At 38.9% G+C, this 15,907-nt stretch overlaps 1 protein-coding gene across 5 annotated transcripts in view; it reads left to right on the top strand.

Moving 5' to 3' along the window:
* UBAC2 (UBA domain containing 2) overlaps nt 1-15,907 on the top strand; it is a 171,629-nt gene that overhangs the window by 25,999 nt on the left and 129,723 nt on the right. For all 5 annotated transcript variants that reach the window (XM_010338813.3, XM_003928215.4, XM_074387483.1 and 2 more), the window contains exons 2-4: nt 9,344-9,471; nt 13,385-13,504; nt 14,191-14,300. In XM_010338813.3, coding sequence (XP_010337115.2) covers nt 9,344-9,471; nt 13,385-13,504; nt 14,191-14,300 — 358 coding nt within the window. The remainder of the gene's footprint in view (nt 1-9,343; nt 9,472-13,384; nt 13,505-14,190; nt 14,301-15,907) is intronic.

Genomic DNA, 15,907 nt, shown 5'->3' with positions numbered 1-15,907 from the left:
CCCTATATTCATTCTTCTTCTTCTTTTTTTTTTTTTTTTTTTGAGACAGAATCTCGCTCTGTCGCCCAGAGTGGATGGAGTGCAATGGCACAATCTTGGCTCACTGCAACCTCTGCTTCCCAGGTTCAAGCGATTATCCTGCCTCAGCCTCCTGAATAGCTGGGATTACAAGTGCCTCCCCACACACTTGGCTAATTTTTCTATTTTTAGTAGAGACAGGGTTTTAACCATGTTGGCCAGGCTGGTCTCAAACTCCTGACCTCAGGTGATCCACCCGCCTTGGCGTCTCAAAGTGCTGGGATTATAGGCACGAGCCACCAAGCGGCCCCTGTTTTCATTCTTTATTTCATTTTCTTCTCATAACACTTTTGAGGTAGGTTTTCATCTCCATTTTACAGGTGAGGAAAATGAGGCTAAAATGGCTCAATATAGGATTCAGATTGTTTAGGCTCATAGCTATGGTGCTGTCCTCCACTCTTAAATTACTAGGCAATGAGGAACTTGGTTAGATTTTAGATTCCATGGAGCCTTGTTTGCATTTTGGTCATGAAGAAAGTATGCAAGCACTTTACTAATGGTTCCAGTTTAGATACTTACAAGACCTGACCAGAGAGGAAATAGTTGGGCTATTTTTATATGCTTAAACAAGTACAATAACCACAGTGTCAACTGTAACTGGTAAATTCGCCCCCAGGGAATTTCTTATGAATAAGATGAAGGTGCGCCTCACAGAATCTGAGAATGTCCCCGTCAGTGAGGCTTTTCTATGATCTTGGCTATTAATGATCTGGATGTTTCATCTGTGCAAGGGATGGTGCTAGGCTTTATGGTGAATGTAGAAAAGAGTAAGGCATGTGGCTTCCCTTCAGGAATCTTTATTGTAGTGAGGATGGCAAAACTGTACAAACCCTGGCTGATCATAGTAGTGTGTGGAAACAAGGGTGAAGAGTTGGGGAAAAACCCTTTAGGCTAAAATGGTTCACTCAGGCTGATGGAGGAAAGTAGAAACAACTGTAATTTGAAGGCTGCATAAGATTTAGATAAGGGAGTATCTGTGCTAATAAGGAAGGCATTGATGATATTTGGGGATTTAAGTCTGGAAAAATTTTCCAAAGGCATTGAAACAGAAAGCAACATGTTCAGGAGGCAGTGAGCTGTGCAGTTTGGTTGCAGCAAAGGCTCCTGAGAACTAAGCAATGGAGGTTGTGCTGGAGAGGCAGGAGACCCGGAATGTGGGGAGGTCTGGACAACCAAGGTCAGAGACTTGTCATTTGAGCTTGAAGGTCATAGAGAAGTGACCACATTGCAGTCTTGTTTTAGGAGAGAGTATGTGCATGCACGCATGTGCGCGCGTGCGCGCGCACACACACACACACACACACTCTCTCTCTCTCATACTCCTTGCTTTGCAAGATGATGCAGGACCATAAAAATGACTGCAAGTTGAAACCAGGCCAAACTATTTTAATAATCAATGGGGAAAATCTGGATTATTCCATGACTTTTAAAAATCTTTATTGAAAGAATGCTTTGTTAAAACTTTAGTTCTCTCATAAATGTGTAGTTATAAATCATAGGAAAATGAAAAAATAGAAAAACAGTATACTGTAATTTATTAAAAACATTAGAGACGTTGAGAATTAAAGTGTTTTATTTCTTTGTAAGAAACTTATCAAGAGCAGTTTGAACAGTGTTTGCCTTCTTCCTGTTGTGTAACTTATGGGGAGTACCTATCGTAATACCTTGTGAATTGTCATACTCCTCAGTTTGGCTAAGTATCCATTATTTTATTCTCTCTGCTTTCAATGTAATGCAGTATCTCTGAGAGTTTCCTTAATGTGTAGATTTTTGCCAGCATCACTTCCTCTGGGTCATCACAGTCACTAGTTTACTATTGCTTCTCTAACATCACAAATGTGAAGTTTTAAAGCAAAAGAAATATGGCTAGGCACAGTGGTTTATGCCTGTAATCATAGGACTTTGGGAGGCTGAGGCAGGCAGATTCCGTGAGCTTAGAAGTTTGAGAACAGCCTGGGCACCATGGTGAAACCCTGTCTTTACTAAAAATACAGAAACATTAGCTGGGCATTGTGGCATGCGCCTGTAGTCCTACCTACTTGGGAGGCTGAGGCATGAGAATTGCTTGAACCTGGGAATTGGCAGAGGTTGCAGTGAGCTGAGATTGTGCCACTGCACTCTAGCCTAGGCAACAGAGTGAGACTCTGTCTCAAAAAAAAAAAAAAGACTCTTGTGATTACATTGGATCCAGCTGGATATCTTAAATAATCTCCTCATCTCAAGGACATCTGATTAGCAACTTCAGTTCTGTCTGCAACCTTAACACCCCCTTGCTGTGTAACCCAGCATAATCACAGGTGCTGGGAATTAGGATGTGGACCTCTTCGGGGAACCAGTATTCTGACTTTCACAGTCACCTTCCTGTTGATAAGTTCACTTTCACTGGGTTTCCCTGGCTGTCCATCTAGAGTCTTTTGAATGGTGGCAGTGTCAACATTCCTGTGGTTTGTTATTTCTTTTATAACCTTTATAACATTTCTTTTATAACATTTGATTCAGATTTCACTTTCAGCACTATTACTTTTTGTTTCTTTGCTATATACTTTTTTGTTTTTGGAGATGGAGTTTTTCTCTGTCATCCAGGCTGGAGTGCAGTGGTATGATCTTGGCTTACGGCAGCCTCTGTTTCCTGGGTTCAAATGAGTCTCCCACCTCAGCTTCCCAAGTAGCTGGGACTACAGGTGTGTCATCATGCCCAGCTAATTTTTGTATTTTTAGTAGAGATGGGGTTTCACTATGTTCACCAGGCTGGTCTCGAACTCCTGACCTCAAGTGATCCGCCTATCTCTGCCTTCCAAGTTCTGGGATTATAGATGTGAGCCACCACGCCTGGCCCTCTGTATACTTTCATCTTTCTTGACTAGTCCCCTCTTTTCATGGTCTATTTTAGTAAAATGTCACGTGAATTTATCATTGGAAGATGAGGCAGCACACATGCGTTGCTCTCTGTGCACAAATGGAATAACAGCTGCCCAGTGACCAGTCACTGACAGACTTGGAGAGAAGTGACATATATGATTGGTCACTGATCGTAGTACACATCTTACTGATATAATGATGTATATACTGAAGAGCTGGTGTTATTTTACCAAATTATGGTAACTGAGGTCTGTGCCTATCAGAGCTATGCAGAAATGAGGAACTACCAGTATGTGCATTTTTGTACCATGTCTACATGTGTATATATATATAAATATAAAAGTTAACGTGTGTTAATTGTTTTTTAAAAAAGAAAATTGGGAGTTAAGCTAGAAACTATTAGTGTGTATCTATGGGAGTGGGTCGTGGGGTATGGGATAGAGGGGATAAATAACTGCAGTGAAAGTAAAACTTTGTTTTTCATAGTTTTGGTTTATTTAATTTATTTAATTTACAGTGTAAATATTTAACATTCAAAAATTTTAATGGGGAAAGAAGCAAACTTTAGCATTGAATGTAAACAGAAATAAACAAACGTCTGTATTACAACCACCAGGGAGAAGAATTATTTCAGGTAGCTTTTGAACACAGGACTCCGACCATCCTTAGTGGAGATATTAGTGTACACACACATTCTAAGGACCAAAACAAAAACAAAATATTCTAAGATATCTTAAACTTCGCCCAGTGGGCTTAATAAACAGTTTATTATTTATAATGATGCTGATATTATAGTATTAAAATTATTTTATGTGTAACCGAGGATAAAGCAAGCAGGTAACTATTAATATTTAAGAGAGAAAAGACAGAAATGCAAAGAGCTTAAGAAAAAGCACTGTAGGCCAGGCATGGTGGCTCACACCTATGATCCCAACACTTTGGGAGGCTGAGCCGGACAGATCACTTGAGCTCAGGGGTTCAAGACCATCCTGGGTCACATGGGAAAACCCTGTGTCTACAAAAATAAAAAAAAATTAAAAATGGCCGGGCATGGTGCCTTGCCTCTGTAATCCCAGCTACTTGGGAGGCTGAGGCAGGAGGATTGCTTGAGCCTAGGAGGTGGAGGTTGCAGTCAACTGAGATCATGCCACTGCACTCTAGCGTGGGCTATACAAGGAGACCCTATCTTAAAAAAAAAGAAAAGAAAAATAGTACTGTAGTGTTACATTGTTGAATTTGAATTGGAAATATCATTACGAATCATGATTTCAAAAATATATTTTTTAGTGATGATTACTGAAAGAGCTAGAAGCATTGGGATCCAAAATTACACTGAGCATATCTAGTACCCAGATTTTTTTTTTTTTTTTTTTTTTTTCTTGAGATGAAGTCTCACATTGTTGCCCAGGCTGGAGTGTAATAGCATGATCTTGGCTAACTGTAACCTCCACCTTCCAGGTTCCAGTGATTCTCCTGCCTTAGCCTCCTGAGTAGCTGGGACTACAGGCCCGTGCCACCATGCCCAGCTAATTTTTGTATTTTTAGTAGAGATGGGGTTTCACTAGGTTGGCCAGGCTGGTCTTGAACTCCTGACCTTGTGATTCACCTGCCTCAGCCTCCCAAAATGCTGGGATTACAGTTGTGAGCCACGGCACCCAGCCTCAGATTTTGTTTCTGAAGACCATTCGCCAACATTCCCCATTCCCTAACAGGATGGATCCTTAGAGAAATTCTAGGTCTTGGGCAGGGAGAGTACAGGAGAGCCTAAAGCAAGGACAAAATGGGTAAATGGGGCAGCCAGAGCAGGCATGGAGGGCCATGGTTGAAAGGCCACAGGAGCTGGTCAGAGGGCTTCCACCCAGACAGTTTGAATGTTGGAAAAAGAATGCAGCTGATTGTAACACAATGACTAAGTAAAAATTTGTGAGTGTGTAGTGATACTAAGAAACAAGAAGAATGAAGGCAGAATGCCAGCTAAGAAATATAAAAGCAATGACAGAATTATCAAAATTATCATTATGTAATTCCCAGTGTAAGTCTTAATTGTAAACTTTTTCACAATAAACGTTTACAATTAAACTTTTATTAAGTTGTAAAACTTTTTCACAACTGTATGCAATGTTTTTGGTTCTTGATGAAGCATAAGTGTTTCATTATTTGATGAAAATCTCTGCCATGTTTTTGTAACCAAATCTGCTGGTACCACTTGAGTTCTCAAGATAGTCTTTTGATACTATGAATATTACAAGGTTATTATAGGAAGTAATTATTTCCAAGGAAAACATGTTAATTTAGCAGTTTTCCTAGATTTAGATTCACTTTATATTTCTGAGCTCCCATCATAGACCAGATACTGTGCTAGCCATTTCTACATGCATTACCTCATTTCATTCTTAGCGTAACCCTGAGGATTAGGTCAGATGAGGTGACTGAAGCTCAGAGAGGTCAGATGCTGTGTCCAATGACAAGCATCAGTAAGTGTGAAAATGAGGGTTCAAGCCCAAGTCTTCTGGACCCCAGGTCCTTTCCCTTCTCATAGCGCTTGTTCTGCCCCATGGATTAGCTCAGCAGGTAGCTTCAGGGGCTTGTTTCCAGGGTCTATGAGAGAGGAAAGCACGAAAACAAAAAGGTGGAACCAAGGAAGACCAGGAGGGAGAGAAGAGGCTACCTAGATGTCACAATAGTGACACAATAGTGCACAATAGTGCACATTTTGATTAAATGACATACTTGGAGGAAATGTTCCTGAGTAGGTAAAAGCTGACATTTTGTTGTACTGGGAAAAAAAGTGAGCTAGAATAAAACATATTTGCTTCTTTTTTTCCTCTCATCAGAGGGAAGAGAGAAGACATTTATAGTTTCTAAAATAACCTTAGTAGTATAATTCTTTCATACTTAATATGTAAATGATTAGGTCAAGGAGGAAGAGGGCTGTGACTGCTTTAGTGCAAGGCAGAGGTTACACTAGGCCAGGCGTCCCCAAACTACGGCCCCCTGAGGCCATTTATCCGGCCCCCCGCTGCACTTCAGGAAGGGGCACCTCTTTCATTGGTGGTCAGTGAGAGGAGCACAGTATGTGGCAGCCCTCCAACGGTCTGAGGGACAGTGAACTGGCCCCCTGTGTAAAAAGTTTGGGGACGCCTGCACTAGGCTCTCCTGGAAAACTGACCTGGGCTCCAATTGTACTCATGGTAGAAAATCTCAGGAGGCCACTGCAGACAGCAGTGTTAAGACTTTGGCTTCTTTTAATTTTTTAAAAACAAAACGCCTAGGAACAATTTAACCAAAGATGTGAAATATATGTACAAGGAAAACTATCAAACACTGATGAAAGAACTTGAAGAACACACAAAAAGTGAAAGGGTATTCCATGCTTACAGATTGGAAGAATTAATATTGTTAAAATGGCAATACTACCTAAAGCAATTTACAGATTCAATGCAATCCTGTCAAAATATCAATGACATTCTTCACAGAAATAGAAAAACAAATCCTAAAATTTATGTGGAACCACAAAAGACTGAGTAGCCAAAGTAATTCTGAGCAAAAAGAACAAAGTGAAATACCACACTACCTGACTTCAAAATATACTGCAGAGTAACCAAATCAGCAGGATACTGACATAAAAGCAGACACATAGACCAGTGGAGCAGATTAGAACACCCAGATACAAATCCATGCATTTGCAGCCAACAAAGGTGTCAAGAACATACAATGGAGAAGGGACAGTCTCTTCAAAAAATTTGTGCTGGGGCTGGGTGCGGTGGCTCATGCCTATCATCCTAGCCCTTTGGAAGGCTGAGGTGAGAGGATCACTTGAGACTAGGAGTTTGAGACCAGCCTGGGCAACATGACAAGACCTTATCTCTACAAAAAAAAAAAAAAAAAAAAAGGCCAGGTGTAGTAGCTAGTGCCTGTAGGTCCAGCTACTAGGGAGGTAGTAGAATAACTTGAGCCCAGGAGTTCAAGGCTGCAGTGAGCTATGATCATGCCACTGGACACCGGTCTGAGCAATAGAGTGAGACCCTGTCTCAAAAAATATTGTGCTGGTAAAACTGGCTAACCATATGCAGAAAAATGAAAGACCCATATTTCTTAATATATATAAAAATCAAAGGAAATGGATTAAAGACTGAAGTCTACGATCTGAAACTGTGAAACTGCTAGCAGAAAATGTTGGAGAAATGCTCCAGGACATGCTATAGGCAAAGATTTTTTGTGTGAGACCTTAAAAGCACAGGCTGACAAAGGAAAAATAGACAAATGGGATTACCTCAAACTAAAAAACTCCTGTTGCACAGAAAAAGAAAGTCAATAAAGAGATAACCCACAGAATGGGAGAAAATACTTGCAATACTTGCAGATTACTCTGTCTGACAAGGGATTAATAACCAGAATTTGTAAGGAGCTCAACTCAATAGCACAAAACCCAAATAATCCCATTTAAAAGTGGGCAAAAGATCTGAATAGACATTTCTCAAAAGATGACATACAACTGGCCAACAGGCATATGAAAAGATACTCAACATCATTGATCATCAGAGAAATGCAAATCAAAACCACAATGGGCTATTTCACAAATATTTCACAATAAGCCATGAATTAGAATAGCTTTTATCAAAAAGACAGGAGTAACAGAGGCTGGCTGCCAGATGTGGTGGCTCACGCCTGTAATCCTAGTACTCCGGGAGGCTGAGGTGGGTGGATCACCTGAATTCAGGAGTTCAAGACCAGCCTGACTAACATGGTGAAACCCTATCTCTAACTAAAAATACAAAAATTAGCTGGGTGTGCTGGCAGGCGCCTGTAATCCCAGACTCGGGAGGCTGAGGTAGGAGAATCGCTTGAACCCTGGGGGATGGAGGTTGCAGTGAGCTGAGATCACATCACTTCATTCCAGCCTGGGCAAAAGAGCAAAACTCTCTACAAAACAAAACAACCCCAAAACCCAAAACAAACAGAGGCTGGCCAGGATGTGGAGAAAGGGAAACCCTAGTACACTGTTGGTAGGAATGTAAATTAGTACAGTCACAGTGGAAAACAGTATGGAGATTCTTCAAATAGTATATGATCCACTACTTGATATATATTCCAAAGAAAGGAAATCAGTATATCAAAGAGATATCTGCACTCCCATGTTTATTGTAGCACTATTCACAATAGCCAAAATGTGGAATCAACGGAAGTGTCCATCAATGCATGAATGGAAAAAAAATGGATGAATGGATAAGGAACACACACACACACACACACACACACACACACACACACACACAGAAGAATGTTATTCAGCTGTAAAAAAAGAATTAAATCCTGTCATTTGCAGCAGGATGGATGGAACTAGAAGACATGTTAAGTGAAATAAGCTAAGAACAAAATGACAAAGATTGCATTTTGTCAGTCACACTTGGGAGCTAATATAGTGAATCTCATGAAGAAAGAGAGTAGGCTGGTGGTTATCAGGCTGGGAAGGGTAGGAGGGAGAGGGGGATAAAAAGAGGTTGATTAATGGGTACAAACATACACTTAGAAATAAGACTTGGTGTTCAGTAGATCAGTGGGGTGTTTGTAGTTGACACTAATCTATCGGATGTTTCAGAATACCTAGAAGAGAATAATTCAGTGTTCCTAGCTTAAAGAAACAGTTCCCCAGGCTGGGCATAGTGGCCCAAGCCTGTAATCCCAGCACTTTGGGAGGCCGAGGTGGGAGGATCGCTTGAGCCCAGGAGGTTGAGAACAACCTGGCCAACATGGCGAAATGTGGTCCCTACTAAGAATACAAAAATTAGCTAGGTGTGGTGGCGTGTGCCTATAATCTCAGCTACTCAGGAAGCTGAGGCAGGAGAATCCCTTGAACCTGGGAGATGGCAGTTGCAGTGAGCTGAGATTACGCCACTGCACTCCAACTTGGGCGACAAGTGAGACTCCATCTCTGGATGTGATTATATGAATGTATCAGATTATCACATGTACTCTCAAAATATGTTCACCTAATGTATCAATTACAAAATAAAACTTTAAAATCTATTTATATATATGAATTTTTGTGCCTACTCAGGAGCTAACTGGCTGATTTGACAGAAAACACGCTTCTCTTATTTCTTTACACTTGGGTAACCATTTTCTGAAAGGTGTTTCTGTGGAAGTTCTGGCTGTAAACTTGGTCTCATTTAAGAGCCAACTGACAGTGAAGCCCTACCAGTGCATTCTGCTTGTTTCCAGCGTCTTTTGATCACTTACTTCCACAGGTCAATGATTTGAAAATGCATGTTAGAACTAAATTTCAGAGCTTCTGGACTTTGTCTTCATTCTGATTTAAAAGAAATGAATTCTCTTGCTTTTCACCCATGTGGTTTTTTAAATCTTAGGAACAATCATTCTGAAAATGGTTTCCTTTTTCCTCCAGACAAGGCGCCCCTGTCGAAGAGCCTTCTGCTGGTGCCCAGTGCCCTCTCCCTCCTGCTGGCCCTTCTCCTGCCTCATTGCCAGAAGCTCTTTGTGTATGACCTCCACGCAGTGAAGAATGACTTCCAGGTGAGCTCTGCCTCACTGGCCCCTCAGAAGAGAGAGGACAGTTTTTTTTTCTCTAGATTTGCCTTTTCTTCCTACTGTTAGTCCCTCAAAGCCCCCAGTTTGTAAGAAATATTTATTATTAATATTTCATTAAGAAACTTTTTTAGTTGTATTTATTGATTTTTTAGCAAAGCAGAGAATAATGAAGCAATGGCAGTATTTCCTTTTATTAGGCACATTTGTTTTCAGTTTCACTTTTTACTCAGAGAAATGCAATTTGTAACTTCAAGGGAATTAAAAACAATGCTAAATCTTTTTTTAATGTCCAATATGCATACTTAGCTTTGCCAAAACCTTGTCTCAATTTGAATATTTGCTTATAGGAGCTAGGCTCTGTCAGCTGTATCAGATTATGAACTGATGATACTTTTACAGTGATGGTTAAATGAAGTAGGAAATTTCTCTTGAGTTTCTGCTATGAGAAGGAGCAGAAGTTGTGGTTTTCAAGGTTTCTAGACTGATCTTGTTGAAAATACTGGTGCTGGGTTCTTTATGAATTGGAATAGTAGTAAAAATTCTAGTATATGAGTGCCATGCTTTCTTTGCTAAACACAAGCCCATTTTAAGCATAATAATCCATTTCTTGAACACTGACACCTTTTCTTCATAGTGATGTAATTAATACCATTGCTCAGATTGGCTTCAGCTCCCTTTTCAAGTCTTTCAGTTATTTATCCATATTAATGATTTCTCAGAAGATAGTATAGCTTCTGTATTATTTCAGTTGCTATAACGCAGTCGTTCTCAACTCTGGGCGCACCTTAGAATCACCTGGAAAAACTTAAGAGATCTGTCTCCATATCTACACTTATGTATAGGTATAATTTATATCTAGATTTATATAAACCCAGTATCTCACCCCAGAACAACAGTCAAAGAGTCTGGTGGTGGGACCTGGACATTGCCGTCTTTTTAAAAACAACTCCCAGGGGATTCTAGTGTATGGCTGGCTTTGAGGACCACTAATGTAAGGGGCCCTGGGCCTTGGGTTGGTACCTTCCTAATTTCTGGAGTTAATTTGGTTCATTTGGCTAAGCCCACTCTGTGGGCATCTATGCTTTAAAGGTGGTGACCTGCTTGGTTAGAAGAGGACCACTCTACTGTCCAGGAATAGGAATAGCCATATCCACATTGCCACTGTTAAAACACCTAAGAGGCTCTCAGTGTGTATTCATTAGAGATATGGGAGTTTCACTTCTGCCTTGGGAAATCTAAACACACATACATATTTAAGAACATGAGTCTGTAGGACACAGGTGTACATGACACCCTCAGGGGGCGATAAAGGAAGTAGGGACCAGTGTTGGGGCATAGCTCTGGAGAGTCTGAGGGATGTGAGCTTTCAGTTTGGTCTGAAAGAAGGGGTGACTGTGAATTAGCAGTGAAGAGGGGGATGGGCATTTTACTTCAGGAAGTAACATGAACTTCAGACCCTTAGGAGTATGCTACAGGATGCATGCTTTGAGATGAACCCAGGGTAAGTCCAAGAGGGGCAGTTGATGAAGGGCTTTATTTTGCAAGTTCTGAATCTCCCAGATTTTGGCAATTAATGCAAAGGTACAGTCAGTTTTCATTAGGTTGAGTTGCAGAAGCAGCGCTTTGCTGAATGCAAGCCAGTTATGCAGGGGCATTCACCTGCATAATAATATGCAGTGGTTTATTCTTATACCATCTCTCCAAGTTTTGTGTCCTTGAGCATGATTGCAACACATACATTATTTAAAACTGTAGCTGGCAGCTTTATTTTCATTAACTGAAAAAAATGGGGTTCTAGAAATGCAGTTTGTTGTATTTTAGTAATTATAAAGTCTCAATTTCCTTAATCCCCAGATTTTCTTAGTGGCTCTCAGAGCTTGTCCCTGAGTATTTTCATTGTAATATTAAATGTGGGGATAGAGGACTTGGAGCTGCCTCTTAGGGTTTTTGGATCTGGTGTTCTGCAGAGATGACAGTCATCATCATCTGACACTGGTCAAGTACTTGACGGTTTCCTATGTGCTCTCACGTGTACTGCCTCATTGATCATATTGATGGATGTAAGTGCAGCCTGAAGTTTCAGTGTGACTCTGATACTGTTTCTCCTTGAGCCCAGCTATGGCCTCAATACAGCCTGGTAGGCAGCCATTCTCAGGTCAGCTGGGCTGGCAGCTGAGATGAACTCTGGTGGCCAGTAAAATCATGACAGACTCTGCCTAGTGTCTTGATTGGAGTAGAAACATATATGAAATGTTTTGACGGTTGATATGGTGAGACTTCTTATTTGTATTCTTATTTCTGTTGGCAAGAGCACAGGTTATATGACTTTAGACAAATACTTTCTCTGTGCCTCTTTTTCCTTATCTTAAAGACAGAGTTGGCTGGGCTTGGTGGCTCATGCCTGTAATCGCAGTGCTTTGAGAGGCCAAGGCAGGCAGGTGGATGGATTGTTTGAGACCAGGAGTTCAAGACCATCCTGAGCAACATGGCAAAACCCCATCTCTACAAAAAATACAAAAGTTAGATGGGTGTGGTGGTGCATGCCTGTAATCCTAGCTACTCAGGAGGCTGAGATGCAAGTATTGATTCAGTTCAGTAGGTTGAGCCTGCAGTGAGATATGATCATGCCACTGCACTGCAGTCTGGGCAATAGAGTGAGACCCTGTCTTAAAAAAAAAAAAAAAAAAAGGAATTAATATTACCAGTGTTCACAGCAGCATTATTCACAATAGCAAAAAGGTAGAAACTCATATTATCAGCAGATAAATGGGTAAACAAAATGTGGTATATACATACCATAGAATACTATTCAACTGTAAATGAGAATGAGATTTATACATACTTTACTATGAACCTTGAAAATATGCAAAGTGAAATGAGCAAGTGTAAAAGGAGAAATACATGATCTCACTTACATGAGGTATCCAGTATAAACAAACTTGTAGGGACATAAATAGAATATTGTTTCCTGGGGCTAAGGCGGGAGGGAACAGGGAGTTAGCACAGCGTTTCTGTCTGGGATGATGAAGAGCTCTGGAAATAGATAGTGGTGATGGTTGTATAACGTTGTGAATTTGCTTAATACCACTGAATTGTTTACTCAGGAGTTAAAATCATAAATATTATGTCTGTTTTACTACAATAAAAATACAATGAAAAGGTGGGATTAATATTTGTTTTACCTATCACATAAGATAGTTGTGAAGAAGAAATAAGATTAGAATGTTTGTTAAATATCATTGGGATTATCTTTAAAAATCGGAAGAATGTTTAAGCATACTCAAAATAGGCTGTTGAGTAGCTCTTTTTTTTATATATGTATTTCCCCTTATATGTTTTTTATGCAACTAGAAGTTGGGTGAAACAATTGTTTAAATAAACTAATATTTCAAAGTCATATTTAGCAGCAGTTACCGTAAATTGCTTTGTGCATAGTTGCTATGAAGTAGGTTGATGATTAAAATTAAGCTCAGAAATGTATATTTTTGAGTTTATACCTAAGTTGTTTTTCAGTTACAAGTTTGTCTTACTCAATAGTGTAAAAATGAACATTTGTTATCCTTTCATTCTACCTTATGTATATACTTTTTAAAAATCTTACCAAACACAATCCTAAAATTTCTTACAGGCAGTTTTTGGTTAATGAGAGTATGTTTTCTTATTATAAGCACAAAAAAATACAAGTACTTTTCGTGCTACTGTTGGAAGAAACTTTTACTGTGAGAGACTTGAACTTGTTTCTTAGAAAATATATGTATATAGTTTTCCTTTTGTGTGTGCATTATGATTTTGTTGAGAGTATTCAAAATAGGCAGTGTAAACATAATAAATTTGCTAAGGGAACATACCTGAACAAATCTTACTCTTGTTTATTGTTCTTTTTTAAATCCCCATCTAGATTTGGAGGTTGATATGTGGAAGAATAATTTGCCTTGATTTGAAAGATACTTTCTGCAGTAGTCTGCTTATTTATAATTTTAGGATATTTGAAAGAAGATATGGAAGCAGAAAATTTGCGGTAAGTTTTTATGTATTTTGCCCTTGCTACTTAGGCTATAGAAAAAAATTTTGTTTAAATGGGTTTTATGTTGTTAAACTTGGTGTTATTATTTACAATTATCTTTTTAATTAATTCTGTATCTGATTTGAGGCACATGGACATTAACCAAAGAAAATTTTAAAATGTAAGTTACTAGCATAATGATGATAATGTGTCGTATTAATTGTGAATAGCTAATACAAATTTTAATACTTTGACTTTAATAAAATTATAATTTATTTTGCATAGTGGTTTGTGTTTTAGTTGTTAAAAATATATCTTCAGCATACTTAAAAATTGTGAATATTAATACATTTGAGCAATATGGTTTTACTCTGCCCATTTTCAAAAATCTGTTTTAATAAAAACAAATAATTTTCATCATTTGTTAGCCTTTCTTTCTAGCTCATGTATGTAATTAAAAAAAAACTAAACGCAATCCTAAAATTTCTTACAGGCAGTTTTCTGTTATCTTAAATGAGAATATGTTTTCTTATAAGCACAAAAAAAATTCAAGTACCTTTCGTGCAACTTGCACGAAACACACACACACACACACACACACACACACACACACACACCCCTCTGAGCTAATTCTACTGAATAAATGTTTCTTATTTTTAGGAGACTCATCTCTATAATTTTTCTGCTGTTTTATTTTGTAGTCCTTTTTGCTGGGTTCCTGGGTTTTGTCAGCCTTATTTGACTTTCTCCTCGTTGAAGCTATGCAGTATTCCTTTGGCATCACTGCAGCTAGTAATTTGCCTTCTGGATTGTAAGTAGCACTTAAAGATTGACTTAATTTAGAACTACTTGAATCTGATATAAAGTATTATTATATGTGAAAGTCAGTAAAAGAATTTTTAAACTTCTAGGTATAATAAAATTGATTTCATATGTAAAAATGTCCAATATATGCCTACATTTTCATTATGTTCTTGAAATAGAATCAGTTTTACATTAATTTTTTGAGACAAAGTCTGCTCTATCACCCAGGTTGGAATGCAGTGGTGTGATCTCGGCGCGCTGTAACCTTCGCCTCCTGGGTTTAAGGGATTTTCCTGCCTCAGCCTCCTGAGTAGCTGGGACTAAAGGCACGTGCCACCATGCCTGGCTAATTTTTGTATTTTTTAGTAGAGGCAGAGTTTCACCACATTGGCTGGGCTGGTTTTGAACTCCTGACCTCAGGTAATCCACCTGCCTCGGCCTCCCAAAATGCTGCGATTACATGTGTGAGCCACTACATCCAGCCAAATTAGTTTTTTTTTTTTTTTTTTTTCTTCTTAGCTGTAAAATTCTGTGTTTTGGAGAATTTTTTAAATGAATTTCCTATTCTGGTCCTGATAGAATTAGTTTTGTGTGTTTTTATAGTGAAATTTGTCTTTGTAATTTTATGAACTAAACACAAAAATATAAAGTTTAATTAGATTAGGAAACAAAATTAATTTGTTATGAGGTTAAGCCTCTGAAGAATGATTTTTTAAAAGCTGATAATGTTTTATACACTTCCATCAAACATAAAACAAAGCCATTGTATGGGTTATAACTTTGTAGACAACCTGCAGAATGTGTATGCTTTCATATTGCATTGATTCTTTAAAAAAACAAAAAAACCACATATTCGTGTGTGAAGTAACTAGAATCTAGGAGCAGAGTTGGCAGAGTAAGACTTCATCTCAGAGAAGAAAAGAAAACAAAACAAAACAGGTTGGGCTTGGTGGCTCATGCCTGTAATTCTAGCACTTTGGAAGGCCAAGGCAGGCAGATCATGAGGTCAGGAGTTGAGACCATCCTGGCCAGTAAATATAAAAATTAACTGGGCGTGGTGGCACGCACCTGTAGTCTCAGCTACTCAGGAGGCTGATGCAGAAGCATCGCTTGAACCCAGGAAGCGGAGGTTGCAGTGAGCCAAGATTGCATCACTGCACTTCATCCTGGGTGACAGAGCAAGACTCCACCTCAAAAGCAAACAAAGAAACAAAAACCAAAAACCATATATTGGTGTGTGAAAAAACTTGAATCTAGGAGCAGAGTTGTTAGCACATGTAAATGGCCTCCAAGCATCTGAATTAAGTATCTGAGACACTGTTTGGGAAATAAGGTAGTATGAAATGTAGATACCAAATATTCAAAATTCTGTGTGTGTACTATCTTCATTCTTCTTTTAAATATGTGTTTTGAGAACTATTAAGCTGCTATATGTATCTTGATTCAAATTCACTTTGGATCCCTATTTAAAAATTAATGTTCTAGTAAGTTTCATACCTGCATTGTTAATGTTTACAGTGTAGCTGCCCTTTGTGAATTATAGTTGGTGTGAATATCTATGAATGTTAACCTTTAGCTATTTCATTAATGTATGATTCTGAATAATACTTGAAT

The sequence above is a fragment of the Saimiri boliviensis genome, chromosome 16, assembly GCF_048565385.1.
Source record: "Saimiri boliviensis isolate mSaiBol1 chromosome 16, mSaiBol1.pri, whole genome shotgun sequence".
In the NCBI taxonomy this organism is placed as follows: Eukaryota; Metazoa; Chordata; class Mammalia; order Primates; family Cebidae; genus Saimiri; species Saimiri boliviensis.
The sequence above is the reverse complement of the archived record's forward strand: the minus strand, read 5'-3'. Positions and strand labels throughout refer to the sequence as shown.